General features: G+C 40.8%; 1 protein-coding gene across 12 annotated transcripts in view; it reads left to right on the top strand.

Annotated features, from left to right (window-relative positions):
- Positions 1-20912, top strand: part of kif7 (kinesin family member 7) — a 145101-nt gene extending 124189 nt beyond the window's left edge. For 10 of the 12 annotated variants that reach the window (XM_069911875.1, XM_069911874.1, XM_069911876.1 and 7 more), the window contains one exon: positions 143-5242. In XM_069911875.1, the coding sequence (XP_069767976.1) occupies positions 143-528 (386 nt within the window). In that variant the 3' untranslated portion in view covers positions 529-5242. Of the gene's footprint in view, positions 1-142; positions 5243-20555 lie in introns of those variants that run through there. The other 2 variants (XM_069911885.1, XM_069911884.1) reach the window with 2 other exon arrangements.
- Positions 20913-21224: the final 312 nt, after the last annotated feature.

Genomic DNA, 21224 nt, shown 5'->3' with positions numbered 1-21224 from the left:
GTCGAAGGAGAGAATGTACCTGCACAATAAATCCTATGACCTTGCCTGTATCCTTCCCATTTTTACCATTCTATGATTTTCACGGCAGATTAGCATATTGCTAATCTGGGAAATAAAGTGAAATAATACACTTTCTGCTTAGGTCATGGATCTGTCAGTCGAGCTCAGCTAACTATTGATCGAGGGCTCCCAGCAGCTGGAAGAGAAGAAAATGGGAATAATATTCTATCAGAGCTATCAGTTGTTCCTGACCGAATGACCAAATCAAAAGAGGAGCTGCGAGATTTGGTTCATGTGCCTTTGCCACCAACATGGCGGAGGTCGTCACTGCCATCAGATGATCAGACTGGTTTGGAAGAACTGGAGCATTTGTGTAATAGGGTGGTGCATCCTGCAGAGGTTGCGATGCACTGGAGTTTTACACCCGGACAGAAACCCCCGAATACACTCAGAAACTCAAATCTCAATGCAAGTATTACTTATTTCAATCCTGGGATCATTGATGTTCGGAAGAATCCAGTGGGATAACTAAGCATTGGATACCATGTGTTGTTTAAAAATTCTAATGGCTAAATGTTTGTTGTACAGTTAAGAAAGCACTCTTAGAAGGAAAGCAATTTAATTCCATAAGTTTTCTAGGAAGCAACTAAAATCTGAAAGTTTACAGTTCAAAAATAGCGCTGAAGTAAATAAAAGCAACAGATTATTATAACAATTAAGGGTGAAATTCAAACAAAAGGACGATTAAAATTTCTAGGTATTGATTAACTAATCCTCTTGCACAACACAAAAGCTAAGGTTCAGTTGTTCTCATATGGACTTCCTTTAAACATAATCATTAATTTGCTTGTGTGTTGTTGGTTTCTATGTTTTCTGTTTGGTGAACTCGACTTAGTGAGAAATAGATGGAGCTGGTTTTTAAAAAAAAAAGGTTGGAAGTGTTGAGAGCTGCATCTGTGGTCGGTTTAAAAAAAAGTTTGAGGCCTTGGGTGCATTTTCAACAACATTGTGTTTTAACAGATGGAATTGTCAGAGTTGTCGTTGGCTGATTCAACTTCTTAGAATTAATCTGGTGTCTTACCATTTTGCATTACTTTTAAGTACCTCACCCAGTTTTGAATCTGGTCATTTTTATCTGCCAGAAGATGGTAAAACTATCACTTTTTGTTTAATGTTCAAATGAGGCATTTCAGTAAGAAACTGCAATGATACTGAAATTGGCATTGATTGCACAGCTGTGGAGCTGAGACTCAACCATGGTGGGTCAGTCAATATTCTCGAGAGGAAGAGTTGACAACTTCATTTCCTTATTGTTTTCAAATTAACTCTTGACAAACTTAATTACATAAGGGCAGACTGGTGCACTAAATTAGAGATTAATCTTTTTCCTGTAAACAACTACAGGTAAAGGTTCCATTTTTATAACACGACATTTAGAATGTAACATGCATGAAATTCTTTAACTTTTGTCAACCTTAAGGCTCCACTTTGTCCAGCGCCCCTCACAGAAACCCACAGCACCTGGTGTTCCTAAGCGGTCTCCCCTCCAAGTACTGACCAGGCCTGAGCCTGCTTAGCTTCTGAGATCAGATAATCTCAGGTGAAGATTACTTTATTCTGAATCAAAGTAATTCCCAAGCTCGAGTTAAGGGAGTGGGATGGATGGAGTTCAGGGACTCCAAAGGTGCCACCAAAGATTATAGGGAGGAATTCATGTTTCTGCAAGAGGATAAATAAATCAAAGTACACTTGAAATATTGGCTGCCCAGCAGCTTCCTGCAGTTCTGAAGACAGCCCAACTCCTTAAAAGGAGAAGCTTGTCTTGAGGTGAAAAACACTCTTTTGGAGGAATTCAAGGGGAACCATTAGCAGATGGGGAGAAAATAGACAACGTTTAGGGCTGGAATCCTTTATTTATCTTGATGAAGGGTTCCAGCCTATAACATTAACCATTCATTTTCTCCCATAGATTCAGCTGCACCTGCTGAGTTCCTTCAGGAGATTTTTTTTTTCCTCCACATTCCAGCATCTGCAGTTTCCCTTGTGTCTCCATCTGTGGGGAGGTGACCACAGGCTTGAGCACATGTGAACATGTGAAGAATGAGCCTTTCATTGATGAAGATCGAAACTCCTGCTACATCTAACCTGATGGACTATGCAGGTTTTGAATGTCACATAGTTAAGAACACTACTGAACAAATAACGAGTTTCCTTTTTGTAAGTATTTTAAAGATCTTCTGTATGAACTTTTCTGCTTTTTGTACTCTCATTCATTTACAACTCTTAGTGTTCAACAGGTCAAATAGATCAACATTTGTTTTGAATAGAAATACACGCTGTTTCCTTATTTTTGCCTCTTGCTCCAAAAGAATCTCCTTGGTTGATTTAAAAGCAATTATGTGCATTTTCATATTGATGAAGTAACAGTATGCTCGAAAAGTTGATCAACACGTTCTCAAATAGCTGCAGACTTTGTATATATTCTGGCTTCACCAATGTACGTTCACACAATAATATTGTACCACAGTGAATTTTCACATTCTCCAGGGTGTATTCCTCTTGTATAAATTCTATACATTTTGGAAGAGTGGAGGTATTCTTACTGGTACTATGTAGGCACTATCTCTTAATCTGTAACGTGTATTGGTTTAGTGCAATAGGTGGAGGTTTGATTGCTGTTGTGGAGCAAAGGAATCAAACCAAAATGTTTATTCCACCATTCTCCCTTTGCAAAGTGAGAGGGTTGCTCACATTAGTGGTGTGGTTCATATACTTGCTGTTTGATTGAGTAAAGCATAGCATGTTTGCACACAAAGATTAAGTATGGCATTGGCGTCTTTGATATACAGGTATTCAGTTTTTGCTTCTTGACATTCGAGGTGACGAGGCACATCACTAATTCATTGCTTCTGACATCACCTTCCCTGCATGATCATCCAGTGCTTAACCAGGATCACCTTTGATCAGGGTTTGTTAGTTTCCTATCTAAACATAAGCAGGAGTCGGCCATCCGGCCCGTCATTCACTGAGATCATTGCTGGTCTGACGATCGGCTCATCTCCACCTCTCGGCCTTTTCCCCATCTCCCTTAATTCCCCATCTCTGTAAAAATCCATCCAACCTTGTTTAAATATATTTACTGAGGCAACCTCCATGGTTTCGATGAGCACTGAGTTCCACAGATTCACCACCCTCTGGAGAAAGCAGTTCCCTTTCATCTCCATGCTAAATCTACCACTCTTGTTCCAGTCTCCCCCACCAATGGAAACAACTTACCTACCTCTATCGTATCTATGCCTTTCATCGATCCCCTCTCATTTTTCCAAATTCCAGCAAATTTAGTCCCATCTGACTTAATCTCTCCTCATAGGCTGACCCCCTGAAATCTCTGGAATCAACCTGGTGAATCTCAGCTGCACCATTTCCAAAGCTACTATATGCTTCCTCAAGTAAAGAGACCTGAAGGGCCAGAGTAAGGTTATGATTCCCATTATTTGATACTCCGAGCAGGCCAGTTACATCTGAATATCACACTCTTCCACAACTCACTCTGGTAATGAACTATTTCTCTTCCTGTGCATTTACTTGATATATCATTGACTCAATATATTGATGTTGTTCATTTTGCACCGAACAGGCAGCCTGCAGTAACATATTTGCTGCAGATAAAGGCTCTGTTTCCATAATGTTATCATCTCCTATGACTGCTTTATTTCCTTTTCCTCCCTTCACTGAAGTGGTCCACTGTGCCATTCTGCACATCCACCCCGCCATCCCCGTCTTGTTCAAACAGGGAACAAGATCTTAGAAATAAGCAAGGGCTCCAGATTTACCACCTGGATTCCTCTCCCAGCCCCTTTTGCTGATCACTGATAAAATTTGACTAGATTATTTTAAATTTATAAATTTGAATGTAGACATACAGCAAGGTAATAGGCCGTTTTGGCACACGAGTCTGTGCTGCCCCATTGACTTCCAATTAACCTACACCTCCAGTACATTTTGAACGGTGGGAGAAAACTGGAGTCCTTGGAGAAAACCCAAACGGACATGGGGAGAACAAACAAACTCCTTATAGAGAGTGTGGGATTTGAACTTCGATCCCAAATGCTGGCACTGTAAAGGCGTGGCATTAACTGCTATGCCAACCAGGATGCCTTAAGTTGGATACTACACCTGTTTGGCTGCAGCAAGTAATAACTTGGGTACATACAATATGTACGATAGGAAATCTATAGTCATGCAAGGAATGTGATTGCCTGCTTTTACTGGCAAGACTAGGCTTGGCTTGGATGGACGTCGCAAAGTTTCTATAATGTTAATTGAATCACTAGAATTGGAAGAGTAGGATATCAAGTTGCAGAATGGAAGCACTAAGAGTCCAGATTAATGTTAAGTGCAAAAGCTGGCAAGAAGTAACAGGAGAAAACAAAATAAAAATGAACAGGTACAAACTTGTAAATGGACAAAGAAGAAGGGAGTTTCCTGAAATTGTTAATTTGGAGATAAGCTGATCATCAGATCAGCCATGATCTCATTGAATTTCCTGAAATTCTTTTATTGTGTCCTAAATTTCCTTTCATTTGCTGTAAGACAGACAAAGAATCGCAATTAATATGGCCTGGCACCGCCGCTGCCCCACCCCCAAATAGTAGGAGAAAAAGAAGAAAGAGAATTCTGTCAGAGTTACAGGCCCCTTTCACACTTGCATATGGTCCCAGGAATTAACAGCCAATTGGTTTAAGAAGGGCCTAGTGTGAAACACTGGGGATAAATTGCCTCGACCCTAGTACAATCCTCGGCATCTGCAGACACCAGCGATGCAATCAAGCAAGTGTAGAACAGGCAATTTCATTCTTCCTCCTCCATCAATGTGATGAACCGAGATCATTGTCTGAAGAGGGTGCGCAAAATCATGGAGGACTCCTTCCACTCTGAATACAGCATCTTTCAGCTACTCTCGTCGGGGAAGAGATACAGGAGGATCAGAGCCAGCCCCACCAGGCTGGTAGTGAAAAAACTTAATGACCAAAAGAACTGCTCACACGAACCATCTTGAGTCTCTCATATTCATGAAACATTATATATTTATTTGTTTGTGTGAATACTTGTCCTGCATATATATTATTTGTCTGTATTCATGTTATGACTAGTGTTTTGTAGCAAGGTCCAGAGAACGCTGTTTCATTGGGTTGTACTTGTGCAATCAGATGACAATAAACTTTTGTTTTCTTGAGTACAATTTATAGTCACCAATAAGTAGACATTCTGTCTGGCCTACAGGAAAAAAGAATCTCAGGATTGTTTTGTGATGTCATGTATGTTTTCTGACAATGAACTTCGAAGCTACTGAATCTATCTGGTGGAAGAATTTGCTGAATTCCATAGGGGTGATGCTGAGAGAATCTGCCTGATGCTCCAAACCCAAGGGTGACCTGGCTATAGGACACTGCCATCACAATGGCAGTGGTGGCTGCAGCAGAGACAAATAATTTGCAGCTTTTCAAATACTTAAGTTTGCTTTAAAATTTCCAGTTATCTCAACAGGTTGTCTTTTTTTTTAAAGACTTACTCCATCAACCCCTCTCAGTGCAGGAGAAAGTTGTCTGTTCAAGATAGATGAGATTCTCACTTGCGTACAATTAAGTTTGTAGCTCTAAAGTCAAATGGAATTCTGCTAATTTGATTTATTTGATCTAATTCGATCTCCAACCACAATAATGAGGGAATAAAGGCATTTTCAGAGTGTTTGAGTTTTTTGATGTGCATTTAATGTGCAGTATTAAATAGGTTAGAAAGATCTGATGAAGCCGGGTGATACAGATAAGTAAAATTTGTGTTAGAGAAATGCACAGGTAATTTAAAGCAAAAGTTTTCTCATTGGTGATCTAACTGGAAAGAACATATTAGCCTGGAAAATTGTGATTTTTTTCTGAAAGCCACCAAGAAGAGAATTTAATGTTAACAGGAAAATTATTGCTTAAAAGTTGATCAGGTTTGGAATTCAGATATATTTTCATTCTTGACCTGCCTTCTTTTAAAATATCACTATTCACAGGAAGGTTTTCCCATTATTAATTGACTTTGTAAAGATGGTCAGAAATGTTCTTGAACTGCAGAAGTACATGTTGAGCTATTTTCAAGGGCAGTTAGGATTTAAGCACCTTCCTGTGCTCTCCACATTCACGCATATTTGTTAGATGCATTTTCTTTTGTTTTCAGGCTTATCCTTCACTAAATTCGGTGGAGTGGTGGTAGTTACTTGGCTGGTATCTGGAGAATTGATCCACTGAACTGAAACTGAAATTGAACAACTAACCAAAGCTTGAGTTCAATTCTCTCTATAGAAGCAGGGAATTAAAAATTTTAATCATCTAAATAAATCTGGAAGAAACTGCTGGTAGCAGTTATAAAGCTGACGACCCTTTGAATCCGAAGCACACAGTGGTGCATCTGTTAGATTTGATTGTTCCTTCACCATTAGCTAATTTATTGAGGGATACATGAAAGTTTGTAGATGCTGTGATTGTAGTAACAACACCAGAGAAATGCTGGAGCAACTCTGCCTGTCTCGCCTCGTCCAGAGGAGGTAAAGAATAAGCAAAGATCAGGAAGGCATCAAAATAAAGACTGAAGACTGGCAGGAGGAGGAGTCCAGATGAACAAAAGGGGTTAATTGGATATGGTAAGAGGGGAGGTGAGAATTGATTTTCGCTCTGTGAAAGGAGACAGAGGGAAAAGGGAAGAGAGAGACAGACAGCTGAGGAAAAAGGTGACAGGAGAAGAAGAAGGGGGTCATGTTTAAAGGAAATTGGAGGTCAATGTTAATGCCATCCAGTTGGAGGGTGCCCAGAAGGAAGATGAAGTGTTGTTCCATCAATTTGTGGATGGTCTCAGTCTGGCAGTGCATCAGACATGTCAGGAAGGGAATGGAATGGGAAATTGAAAGGGGTGGCCACTGGGAGATTCATGCTGTTGCAGCAGACAGAGCCAAGGTGCTCAACAATCTTCCAGTCTGTGTCCAGTCTCTCAGATATAGAGGAGACCACAATGGGACACTGGATGCAGTAGACGACCCCTGCAGATTCACGTGAAATGTTGTTTCACTTGGAAGGACTGTTTGGAGCCCCGAATGGTGCTGAGGGAGGAGGTGTGGGCGTAAGTGGAACATCTCCTGCAGTCACAGGGTTAAGTACCAAGGGAATGATGGGTTGGGTGGGGAAGAATGCACAAGAGAGTCACAGAGAGAACAGTTACTCCAAAAGGTGGAGAGGGGAATATGTGTCTAGTTGTGGGATCACATAGTAGGGGACAGAAATGGTGGAGGTGGATATGTTGGTCACAGAGGCTGATAGGGTGGTCGGTGAGGACAAGGGGAATCCTGTCCTTGTTGCGCATGGGGGCAGAGGGGGCCAGGGGAGATGTCAGGGTAATGGAGGATATGCAGTTGAGGACTGAGGAATTGAGAGAAGGGAATGGAATCCTTACAGGTGACAGGGTTTGGAGGTGTAGACAAGGTAGCTGTTGAGTTGGTGGGTTTGAGCTGTCTGACGAGAGTTTGTCTCCTGAGATGGAAACAGAGAGATCGAAGAAAGGGAGAGCGTTGCTAGAGATGGATTGAGTAAATTTGAAGTCGGGTGAAAGTTGGCAGCAAAATGGATGAAGTTGATGAGCTCATCATGGGTGCTTGATTTCAATAATATGCTCTGTACAGGTCTGTCATATCACATGATATAACATCATAACATTCTTTGAAGTCTTTCTGAATCTTTTTAACATTTTCATGCTAAAAAGTATAATTTAATCTTTGTCTTCCCAAACTTAAAATCAATGTAATTTGCCTTTGATGTTTCTCTTCTGCTACCGAGTTGAGTAGGATTGTAAGTAAACAGTCCATTGTTCTCAGTATCTCAAGGACCATCACAAAATCTTTCATCTCTTTGCTTCAACAATAGTCACAGCAGACTTTCAAAGAACTTTTTTTAAAAACTCAACACTGGATAACTTTACTCAGTCTTTTGTTTTCTCTTACAAACAATATTACAAATGTTCTTCAGTGTTACAGCCACCGTGGTATAACATCTTGTATTCATTCATGCGAGTTCTTAGACAACACATGGATGAAGGAAAAGGTTCTTTAATTTAAAGTTGTTGAAAGAAGCCCATGAGGCATGCCATGAGGCTGAAAACCTCCATTACAGATCTCTCATACAGCAGTCACTTCATCTGTGTGAGCCCCCAAGTATAATCAAACAGGAACTATGATCCTGAAGACCTTGCTATTGGCAATGCAAACGTGATCCCTAACATTACAACTAGCACTGTAACCAGGAGTAACACCAACAAGTCTGAGGTGATGGTTGATGACCAAGTGAACAACTTTTACTTGATATTGAATAACTGTACATAAACTCTGCTATCACTGGGGAAAAGGGTACAGGTGCCTAAAGACGAGCACTCAACAGCACAAGGACGGCTCCTTCCCCATTGTCATCAAATTCCTGAATAATGAATGAAACAATACACTATTATTTTTCTATTTTTATTTATAGTAATGTCATAAGGTGGTTATAATCTGAATGTTTGCCCTGTGATGTTGCAAAACACCAAATTTCACGATCTGTTCATAACAATCAATTCTGATTCTGATGAACAAATCAACTTACAAATTTGGAACAATTCGTTACAATTTCCCTATGAATATCAAAGCACAAAAGCAATTATTTCACTAACCAATTACTCTTGAGTTTAATCTGCTCTCTTTACAAAATGTAGGACTTCTGAAGAAGACCTCATGGATTAGGTGGAGGAAAAACTTTTTTCAATTAATCTGAAAGAGTTTTAAAGACTCTCTCAGACTTTAGTTTTTATTTAAATGTTGCTCAAGCTCTTTTTTTCTGAACAGCACTGTAACCATGGAGTAAGACAAGCAACAGAAGGATCCTCACAGAGTCGGGAGGACTCCGAGCGCAAATGCCCAGCTCCTTTGTGTCGGGCCACATACTCAATCCAGAAGATGGCTCTCTTCATTGGTGACTCTGGTTGGTCCCAGTGGAGAGCAGAGAATTTCTTCACGTTATCCTGATAAAATATGTTTTTGATCACCTTGTTAAGTCCCTGTGCGAGCTCTGATGAGTGCCTGGTTGCAACATTAATCACTTTTGCTGAACCTCAGGATTCAACTTAACACTGCTAAGAAGCAAGTGTGGTGAAAATAAAACACCCCAATCTTCTGAAGGACCTGCTGGTCAATATTTCAGGTTGATGAAAGGTTCTGACCTAAAATGTTAACTGTTCTTTTTCTCCCACTCATGCTGATAAATCCACTTATGTTGAGTTCCTCTCCCAGATTTCCTTTTGCTCCAGATTCTTGCGTGTGCTGTGTCTCCAGAAGCCAGTGAGTTTCATTCTGCTTAATTTAAGACAGTGGTTTTCAAATTTTTTTCTTTCCACTCACATTCCACCTTAAGCAATCCCTTTGCCATAGGTGCTCTGTGATTAGTAAGGGATTAAAGTGGTATGTGAGTGGAAAGAAAAAGTTTGAAAACCACTGTTTTAATCGTCCCTCATTGACTCGTTATGTGCAGGGTTTCATAACTCCAAAGGAAATGGGCCAATGACAATTTTTCTCAAGGAAAATACTTCAGTGACAATTGGGTCTAGCCCAGTGGCTCTCAACCTTCTAAGGCTACAACAACACTTGAATCTCCTTTTGATTGTGCTAAATGAATAATACTTAATAATTTTGCCTCATTGTCTGCAGCTAGTCTCTTTTTAACAAAATCTGTCTGATTAGTGTGAAATATAAAGTGTTCACAATCACTATGGAGACAATGTCTTGGAGAACAGGTTCAGCTTTATTTCGAGTCTGCAGAGTCAGGTGCCTCTAGTCTGGAGACACACCGGAGGTTCAGAATCATCACTCTTTTGTACAGTCCCGGGCTCAATATCTCCCCACCTTCATTTACCTTCTTACAATCAGAATCTTAGTACATTACAATATTCTTCTCCCTTCCATCAATCCAAGTATCACTCAGTTCCTCCTTCTTCATACATCGCATGTTATGTTAATTAGTTCATTCCCTCCTTAGGGGCGTCCAAGTTAATATTCATGTCTCTATTAAGCAAGCGCAGTGCTAGCTATAAACTACCTTGGGTCACTGAACCAGATCCTTGCATCCTTGGTGCTCTTGAGAAGGGGCCCACTAGCCAGTACTGTTGTCTACTCTCAAGCTTTTATCTACATACTTTGCATTCCATTACTTTTCACAGAATGGTGCAAATTTATTCATTTTCATCCATATTTCACAATTAGCATTGATTAATTTTGTAATAATAATTTATCCTATTAGCCAAAACATTTGCAACAATTTTACAATTCGTATTCAATAAAGATATCAATCTATATTGAAACAGCCTTTAAGGGATCTCTATCTGATTTTGGAATTACCATAATTTAAGAAAAGATTCAGGCAATGGAAAGGAAAGTAATTGAATCAGGTGGAGTAGAGTCTGTTTGGATAGAGTTGAGAAATTGCAAAGGCTAAAGAACCATAATGGGGGTTATATACAGACCTCTAAACAGTGGCTGTGATGTGGGAATCAGTATAAATGAAGAATTAAAAATGGCACGTCAGAGTGGTAGTGATACAGTAGCTATGGGTGACTTTAACTTGGAAGTGCACTGGGAAAATCAAGTAGGTGTGGGAAAGCTAGAGAATGAGTTTATTGAATGTCTCCGAGATACATTCTTGGAGCAGCTTGTGACGGAAGTCGATTCTGGACTTGATACTGTGCAACGACGTGGAGTTAATAAGGGACCTTGAGGTAGGGGTACCATGAGGTAATAGTGACCATAATATGGTTACTTTTAATCTGCAAATGGAAAGGAAAAGAAGGAAGTCAGAAACATTAAGGGTGACTATACTGCAATGAGGGAGGAGCTAGCCAAAATAAAATGGAAGGACATTCTAGCTGGGAGGACAACTGGGCAAAAATGGCAGGTATTTCTAGACATTTTTCACAGGATTCAGAATAGATTCATCCCGAAGAGGAATGTCTAGGGACTTACTGAAATTACCGAAGGAAACAGAATTTAATGAATATTCAGATCCAGAAGCAGGTGGTTGTGAGCAAATTATTAGAACCAAGGCCTGATAAGTCCCCTGGGCCTGATGAGCTGCATCCCAGGGAGCTTAGAGAGGTTGCTCTGGAAATTGCGGAAGCACTAGTTGACATTTTCCAAAGTTCTTTAGATTCCGGGGAAGTGCCTGCAGACTGGAGAGTGGCCAATGTTGTACCACTTTTTAAGAAGGGAAATTATAGACCGGTCAGCCTGATGTCGGTGGTGGGGAAGATATTGGAATCCATCATTAAAGAAGAAAAAGCAGAACACTTAGGAAGGAATAATAGTTACCATGCAAGTATGTCTAAATTTAAATTTTAAAAAAATTTAAAATTGTTTCTATGCTTCCTAAGTTTAAATAATTTGCATTCATTCAACCTTGTTTTCCCAGCAAAATTGATGGAGTTGTGTCAGATGCTGTTCGAGAAAATTGAAAAGATATTTTCACTTAAATTATCAAAAAGTATTGGATTTAGTTATCAATATCATATCTGTCAGATGGATTTATTGAATTCATGCTGAAAATGTTGTTCTGCCAGATAAGTAGCTTGAATTGGACTTCCTTAATCAGTTGTGTTAGTGAGTAAGATGTATACAGGTGTAACAGGGAGTTTTAGATCCCAGCACAATGCAAAAATGTGCATCAAATTCTCATACAATCCATTGTATAATTGATCAGCAAATTCCAAACCACCAATAATAGGAGTTCTTCACTGAGCACGTTCCACAAACTCCATCACCTTGATGAAGTGTTCAAGCCTGAATCGTTGGTTACGGATCTTTATCTTTGCTCTATAATGTACATTGTTTCACATGTGGAGTTTCTCCAGCATTGCGTTTTCACTAGGAATAGAAACACAGTACAATTACTAGGGAGGACTGCAACAAATTGGGTGAATTGTAAAAATAAACCACATAAAAAATAGTATTGAGGTTTGTACACTATACATAGCATTTATTAATTGGAGTTAAATGTATAAAATTAACTGAAAACTAACAGGTAAATGCTGGCAGTTCCACGATGAACTGCTTCTTCTCTTTCCCTGTTTCCCCACGAACACCCACACTTCTCCAGTTATGTACTCGATGGGGATTTTACATCACAGACAGTTTATTCTGCATCATAGCTATGTGATGTGGGAAGAAATTGAGAAGCCTGGAAAATCCCTGAGGCCAAACAGACAATGTTCAAACTGTACCCAGAACACCCCATAATGAAATTGGGTGGCCTGATTTCCACCCATGTTTTAGAGATGTGCAGTTAAGTTCATTGTCCATTGTAACTGACCCCTTATGTCCAGGCAAGTGGCAAAACAATCTACAAGGAGTTGTTGGGAATTGGGGAGAGAATAAGTTGCAGGGTAAATAAGGAGAGGGGATATTGAAATGATGGGATGGTTCTGTTATGAATCAGCATGGATTCTCTGGACATTCTTCCATGCATTGGTAAATATTCAAATGAAGAGGATGGATATAATGATAACGACCCTATTGATTCTATTTGCCTGTTCCATAATCCCTTTGAGAATCAAAATATTTGAATGTAATTTATTAATTTTATATTCCCAAGGAGAAACTTTGGTAGAAATGTACAAGATGATAAGAAACATCAGTAGAACAGATAGTCTTTTAACCCTAGGTGGGAATGTCAAATACCAGAGGCAGCAGGTTTTAAGGTGAGGAGGAAAGTTTCTGCAAACTCTTAATTGCACTGAAAGTGGTAGGATCCAGAAGGGAGATATAGAACATGGAACACTACAGCACAATCCAGGCACTTGAGACTTCAATGTTGTGCTGACCTATATATTTCAGCCATAAAAAACTGAAACCCTTCCTACCACATATCTTTCTATTTTTCTTTTATCTATGTGCCTGTCTAAGAGTTAATTGAATGCCCCTAATGTTTCAGCCCCCACCACCTCCCTGGCAAAGAATTCCAGGAATCCACAGCTCTCTTTGTAAAAAAAAACCTACCCCTGATGGTCCCCCCCCCCCTAAAATTTCCTCCCTTGACTTTGTACAGATGCCCTCTAGGGTATGGTACTCCTGCCCTGGGAAAAAGGTGCTGGCTGTCTACCTTATTTAAGCCTCTCAAAATCTTGTAGACTTATTAAGTCACCTCTCATCCTTCTTGGCTCCAAAGAGAAAAGTCCCAACTCTTCTCACCTTGCCTCATAAGACTTATTTTCCAATCCAGGCAATATCCACATCTTCCACATCCTTCCTCTAGTGAGATCAGACTGAACACAATATTCTTAATCTCACCAGAGATTTGTAGAGATGCAACATAACCACTCCACTTTTGAACTAATGAAGCCCAGCATCCCATAGACTTCTTAACTATCCTATCGACCTAACGGACAACCTTGAGGGATGTACGGATTTGGACCCAAAGGTCCACCTGTACCTCTGCACTGTTAAGTATCCATCCATTAACCCTGTACTCAGTCTTCTGGTTTGACCTTCCAAAATGCATCACCTCACCTCTGGATTGAACTACATCTGCCACTTTTCCACACAACTATACATCCTGTTGACACCCTTTTGTAACCTACGACAATCTTCAACACTCTCCTCAACTCCTCCAACCTTTGTATCATCTGCAAACTTACTGACCCATCCTTCCACTTTTTCATCTAGGTGATTTATAAAAATTGCGAAGAGCAGAGGTCCCAGAACAGATCCTTGCAGAACTCCAGTCACTGACTTCCAGTCAGAATACTTTCCATCCACTACTACTTTATGCTTTTTACAGGCAAGCAAATTCTGAATCCACAAAGCGTTCTATGGATTCCATACCTCATGACTTTCTGAACGACTCTCTCAAGGGTTACCTTGTCAAATGCCTTACTAAAATCTACATACACCATATTTATCAGCCTACCCTGCCAATTTCTTTAGTTACCTCCTCAAAATACTCAATTTAGCTTTGTGCGACTTGACTTTCCCCTCACAAAGCCATGTTGACTATACTCGAGAAGACTGGACTTCTCCAAATGCTCATAAATCCTGGCCTTAAGAATATTCTCCAATAGTTTGCCCGCCTCTGATGTGAATTTCACTAGTCTATAATTCTCAGGATTCACCCTATTAATTTTTAAACAAGGGGACCACTTTTGTCATTTTCTAATCCTCCAACAGCTCCCCCTGTGGTGAAGGAGGATGCAAAGATAATTGCCAATGCCCCAGCTATTTCGTTCCACCCCTCCCATTGCAACCTTGGGCAAATCTCAACTGACCACAGGGCTTATCAGTCTTAATGGTTTTTAAGAAGATCCACTGCTTCCTCTTTCCTAATATCAACATTGTCCAGCATATAACCTTGTTGTATTCTGACTTCACCTTGACCAAGGTTCCTTTCTCTGCTGGATACTGAAGTATTCATTTAGGACCTCCCCAACCTCCTCCACCTTCGGGCACATGTTGCCTCTGTGACAGAGTATATAGATAAGTTTTTGGAAGATAAATTAGGAAAGGTTTGTTAGAGTAGGTTACATGCAAACACTTTAAAACAGATCTTATTTGAAATACTGGAGCTCCGCTAATTCTAGACATATCAGGGGCACACAGTTTTTGCAAGAGCTTTGAAGAGTGCTCAAGAGACTTCACTAAAGGATTGTTGTTTACAAAAGGCATCAAATGAAAGATTTTGTCAGAGCTGCTTCTGTTGGAAGGGAGCTTGCTGTTCTAAGAGGGTCATGTGGTTTTACAAGCAGAGAGAGCCAAACAGGCTTTTCTCTCTGAGAGAGACACACAGAGATCACCCACAGTGTTTCAGCCAGCAGAAGTAGCTGTGACTGGAACAAGACAAGCCTGGAAAACATGGAAAGCTCATTTTGGAATAGGGCCTGGTCAAAGCCCTTGTTGTTCATGCAAGAGAAGAGGACTGGCTGTCTAATGTTTCACTTGGAATAAGGGAAACAAAAAAGAACTCTCTGGTGTCCTGAAAGAAAGAGGTGATCATCTGGAGAACCCTGAAGAGGCAAGTTTCATCAGCAAGACACTGAAGTGGCTGATGGAAATACATCAGTTGTGAATGTCCTGGAACAACAAATCTCTCTGAAAACTGACAAGAACCTTCCTGAGCAGTAACCATTTACCTTTCAATACCAAAACCTGGTGAACTTTATAAATCTTAAATTCTGTACACAGTATAAGAATTATCTGCAACCAGTGAACTTTGTGACCATCTAAAATGAACAAAATAAGAGGTATAAGTTTACACAGGACAGTGTGTAATATGTGTCTAAGTTCAGAAAAGTTCTTTGGTTCCCCTTTCATTCCTCAGTGTTTGAGCTACCGAAAGAAAATAGACACACACACCGAGAGCAGTTCAGATTATACAAATGTTTATTACAAATTCAAAAGCTGATTTCACACTACAATATGCAAGCCCTTCCCAACTATACTTATCAATGCTTGGACTGGTCCCAACTGCCGAAGCGAGGCAATGACTGCACACTTGTAGTAGGTTGTCAGGGCGCCGGTAGCAGCTCTTTCACCTCTCCTGACCGGGACGTTGGCTGGACTCCAGAAGTTCTTCTTCTTGCTGAGAGATTTTCCCACCTCTCGGAGAGTCTCAAACTTCAGCAGCGGGACCATGGCTTATATTACCCAAAAACTGCTTACCCAAGCACCTATTCCCAGCACAGCAAGAAAGATAAGCAAGCAAGCTAGCATGCTAGGCTTCTAACGAATAACCTAATTTTCAGCTTATCACTTTGAATACAATGGTTTATTTTGCATCAAGGCTAGGCCTCTGACAGTCTGTGACCAAAATAATCAGGAAGATTAAATGTTCTTGGTACACAGATGTCCTTTCTTCAGATAACAGCATCTCTGGCCCCTCGGTGAAATTTTGCTTATGTCTGTTGATTCTAAAAACAATTAGATTCTCAGCCTTGCAGAACCCAAAGCTGCAAGTTTTAAAAAAACAGATTAGAATCTTCCATTACACACACACGTGTACTTAGAATTAGAAGGGGGTAAGTAAGTCAATAGTGACAAGTTAAAGTTTGATTCTATTTTCATGTTTAAAGATAATTAAAATCAACTTTTGTTTAAGTAACCATTTGTCTTGGTGAATATCTATTGCTGCTGGGTTTTTTGGATCCTCTGGGCTCGTAACAGCTCCTTTATCCTTAAACAGTCCTCCACTCACTTTCTTAAGGGGGGGAAGCAAATACAATAGGAACATTGAAGAGACATTTGGACAGGTACAGGAGCAGAGCGAATGGAGGGAAGCAGATCATGTTCAGGCAGATGTGCAATTGAAATTGGAATCATAGCTGGCACAGACCTTGTGAGCCATTGGGCCTTTTTCTGTAATTTCCTGTTCCATGTTCTGTGTTAACAGTGCATCTCTCCCCATCTGTTGCTTTAAACTGTGATGAAAGTTGGTGTCCTTCCATTAAAGTATGTTTCCCACGCCAAAAAATTATTCTTCACAAAATCAGAAGGGCTGCGACTGCAAACGTCTAGAATAACTCTCAAAAATATTGAATCTTCCCAAATTGCATGCAGAGGAGAAAACAAACATCTTTCCAAGTCGGCTCCAGTGCAATATTCATCTTAGAACAGAATGCTCATGTGCCACAAAGTACATAAAATGTTAAGATGGAAGAAGGAAGTTAGATGGGGGTTGGTGTGGGGATCGGTTGAGGGGGGGATGGAGGGAGGTGAGATGGTGGCATTGATCAGTGGTACTCAAGATCAGGGTTTACCTGGAGTTTCAGCCATGATTTTTCATTGGAACCAATGTTGGGATTTACCTGGAGTTCCAGCCATAATTTTTGATTCGAATCAATGTTGGGGTTTACCTGGAGTTCCAGCTGATATGTTTGAGGCCCCGCCCATCATAAATAAACGACAGCCGCAATATCAGTACAGATGAACTCAATGTTTTACTAATTACATACTACAAGCATTACGACTAAGTGTTCAGTATAAATCAGTTCCCCACATCATCACATACATGTAATGGTGTCATATCAAACACTCTTCCCCATCCCCCACCCAGCATACATAGTCTTTGAAATGTTCAGGTGGGTGTGTGGTTCATTTGGATCTATGGAGAGTGATGGTATTGGTTGGGAAACTTTATTGTTGTAAAGAAGCTCTAAGCATGATCTGTTCTGGTTCATCGGTCAAGATATAACTGGGAGGTGGAGAAGATGATCTTGGCAGTCTTTTTGGAGTTGGGGTGCAAAGATCCAGTGGGCTGGTCTCTGGATTCAAATGCCCTTCTTGATGGTATCTCCTCGATCGGTGGTCTCAGCCCTTCTCCGTGCTTGTCCACTTATGGTGGAGATGGTTCTACTGGTAGCCAGATTGACCTCTCACTGAACACACTGTCCTTTCCAGCGTCGTGTGTCATGGCATCGTCCACTGGCCTTAGTTGTTCAATATGACTCTTCCATATCATGTCTCCCTTCCATATCATGTCCCCCACTAGGATGTGATACAAGTATGGGCTGAGTTTTTTCAAGACTACTCCCCACACCCATGGAGTTTTGTGGATGCGGTAGTCTTGCACCAACTCTGCTCCCCCACTTCAATTGATCTTGGGTCTCTCTTTGCAGAAGCTGCCTGTTACAGTCTGAGCCTGCTATTTGGACGTATTGCCGACAGTCTGGTCCTTAGATTTCTCCCGAACATCAGCTCTACTGGTGTCCTTTTGGTGGTTGAGTGTGGTGTGTTCTGGTAACTCAGCAGGAAATCTGCGATTTTAAATGACAAGTCTGAATTTCGTCTAATTTTCTTGGCTTTCTTTAAAGTTTGTATGAAACGTTCTGCTTCTCCGTTTGTACTGGGATGGTTTGGAGCATACTGTATATGGCAATTATTATTGTTGCGCGTGAAAGCTTTAAATTCTGCCAGTATCAGCTGTGGGCCGTTGTCAGAAACGAGTTCAATGGGTAATCCATATGATGCAAAAACCCAATGGTCTGACCTGCAGTCGATTTTAGTAGGTATCCTTCTTCAATGGACAGTTCACCACGTCTGGTGTAATAGGGTTTCATTTCCTCTGACATTTCCTGAGCTTCTGGCCAGCCATTGTTCGTGAAATAGAAAACTCTGGACAGTATTATATCTTTCTGGGTTTCCTCACTGATCCCTTTTGCCATTATCAGAAGTTGATTCAATTGGCTTTGATTTATTTCTGTTGCTTCTGATGTCCATTTTATGATTGTTTCATTCTGCTCTGTGTCTGGGAGTGGTAAGGAGAGGACATCTGCATGGTTATTCTATAATGCTGGTTTGTGTTTTAAATCAAAATCATATGCTGCCAAAATCATTGAATTTGGGCTGCCGCCACCATTGGTATTCCTTTTTTTTGATCCCAATATTAGACTCATTTGTCCATCACCGATGTAAACTTCCATCTGTACAGGTATTCGTGAAATCTTTTTACCCCGAAGATGATGACTAGTCCTTCTCTTTCCAATTGAGCATAGTTCCGCTCACAAGCAGTTAGTGATCGAGAGACGTATTTCATGGGTTGTTCTCCCTTTTCAGTTTTCTGTGACAGTACAGTGCCCAATCCCATGGGCGATCTGGATTGTAATGAATTAAGACATGGTTACTGCTTGTTAAAATTGTTTTTAATTCATCAACAGCTTGTTTGGTTACTGTGTTCCAGTACCATTCCTGATTCTTCTTAAGTAGTTAATTCAGGGGATTTCATTACATAGACATGTTCGGAATATGTCAGCAAATAATGGTTTACTAGACCCAGAAATGATTGTAGTTCTGTTTTGTTAGTCAGGTAGGGAGCTTCTGTACCTTTGTTGTCCATTTGTACCCCTTCCTTATTGATGGTGCCATGAACACACATTTGTTTTTTCGTAGTCGGATGCTACCCTGTTGAAATTGGTTCAGAATGATATCTAGGGTAGTTAGATGCTCGATGTCATCCCTGCTGGTAATGATGATGTCATCTAAGAAGATTGGGTTAGGGTTAGGGTTTGAGTCCTTGCAGAAACCTGTCCAGAATTGCTTGGAATATGAATGGAATATTTTGCCATCTTCCAAAAACTTGTATTTCCTTCTCAGTAACAGTTTTTAAGATGCTGTCCATTTGGAGCATCTTTGCATGTGGTAGCAGGTGCTCCTTCATTGTTTTGGGCAGTGGAAACCACTGCTCCCATATCTAGTTCCATCTGTATTGGTTTGTGTTAATGTGGACATGGATGTAAAAATTCAGCCCTTTATGACCCAGTCCACGGATGTGGATTACTCGTGTAACATGTTTACTTTCATTTGGTTCCCCTTCTGATTCATTGGTATCTGTGTTTTCAGTGTATGGTATGACAGAATATATAGATATGTTTTTGGGAGATAAAATGGGAAAGGTTTGTTAGAGTAGGTCACATACCAATACTTCAAAACAGGTCTTATTTGAAATACTGGAGCTCTGCTAATGCTAGACACATTGGCTTCACAGCTTTTGCAAGAGCTTTGGAGAGTGCCCAAGAATTTTCACTAATGAATTGTTGCTTACAAAAGGCAACAGATGAAAGATCATGTCAGAGCCACCTTCTCTCTGGAGTACAGCTTGCTGTTCTCAGAGGGTCATGTTGTTTTGCAAGCAGAGTGAGTCAAACAGTTTTTCTCCCAGAAAGAGATAGACAGAGATTTCTTCTACAGTGTTACAGCGAGCAACAACAGCTGGGACTGGAACAGAACATGGTGAAAAGCCCCATTTGGAAGACGGCCTGGTCAAGGCCCTTGTGGTTCATGCAGGAGGAGAGGACTGGCTGTCTAACGTTACACTTGGAATAAGGGAAACAAAAAGGAACTCTGTGGTTCTAGAGAACCCTGAAGGGGCAAGTTTTGTCAGCAAGACTCTGGAGTGGCTGATTAAAAATGAATCAGTTGTGGATGTCCTGGAACAACAAATCAATCTCTGAAAACCGACAAGAACCTTCCTGAGCAGTAACCTTTTACCTTTCAAGCACTATAGCCTGGTGAACTTCATAAATATTAAATTCTGTGCACAGTCTAAAAATTGCCTGCAACCAGTGAACTTGGAGGAATGAGAAGTGAGATTGGACTGTGAACCAAAAAACTTTTCTAAATTTACATACATATTACATACATGGGGTGCTTAGAATTAGAAGGGGGTTAAGTTAGGTTAGTTAAGTTAATAGTGATAAAGTGTGATTGTGTTTTCTTGTTTAAAGATAATTAAAAGCAACTTTTGTTTGGTGAATATCTATTGCTGCTGGGTTTTGGGGTCTTCTGGGTTCGTAACACTGGGGTTTCTCCTGTCTCTTCTGCAAATTGTATTTTACTGGGGCCTGGCTGGTAACCTTTCTTTAGTTTGATCATTGGGCATCTTGCTTTGATGTGCCCCTTCTCATTGCATTTGTGGCATTTGGCTTTTTTGAAATAGCAATTATTGGGGCTGTGATTTGTCTTCCCGCAGCGAAAACATTTTTGGCGTGAAGTATCTGCACATAGCGTGACCTGCTTAAACTGCCAGCAGAAAGGGCACTACACAAGGGTATGCCAATCTAAGCACCCCTGCAAGCAGCTCCTGTCATCACTTCTGGTTGTGGAGAACCGAACTTCCGAGCCCATGTCTCGACAAGGGAGGGCATCCCTGCCAGCTTCACTTCCAGGCTCCACTGCGTGTGATCCATGGGGGTGGCCATATTCACGATCTCCCAGGTGGCCACCGACTCAACAACATGGCATCAGTGGGTCAGACAGCAAACCGATGTTAGCCTCGATCATCATGGACCAGAGTCAACCACACCAGCTGGAACGGACAGTGATGGACACAGAGGTAAATGGTCACACCAAGATTATCATACAAGCAGGCATCGCCAAATGCTACTCCCTGGCCATGTCCTCTGCAAAGTGCTGGGTAGCACTAGCCTCTGAGTCCCTATCAACAGAAATCCATGGGAAGTTCTCCGTGAACCTAACTGGGCGGGGGGGAAACGACGAAATACAAAAATTTTAGACCGTTGATGATGCCCCATCTCTGTGCCCCTGTCATTTTGGGATTGGATTTCCAGTCCCAGTTAAAAGGGGTACTGATGCAGTTTGACAGCCCCCATCCCCCTTCACAGTGAGGAACAACCAATTC

This window comes from Narcine bancroftii, chromosome 14, assembly GCF_036971445.1.
Source record: "Narcine bancroftii isolate sNarBan1 chromosome 14, sNarBan1.hap1, whole genome shotgun sequence".
Taxonomy (NCBI): domain Eukaryota; kingdom Metazoa; phylum Chordata; class Chondrichthyes; order Torpediniformes; family Narcinidae; genus Narcine; species Narcine bancroftii.
Note: the sequence above shows the minus strand (reverse complement) of the source record. Positions and strands in the feature narration are given on the sequence as shown.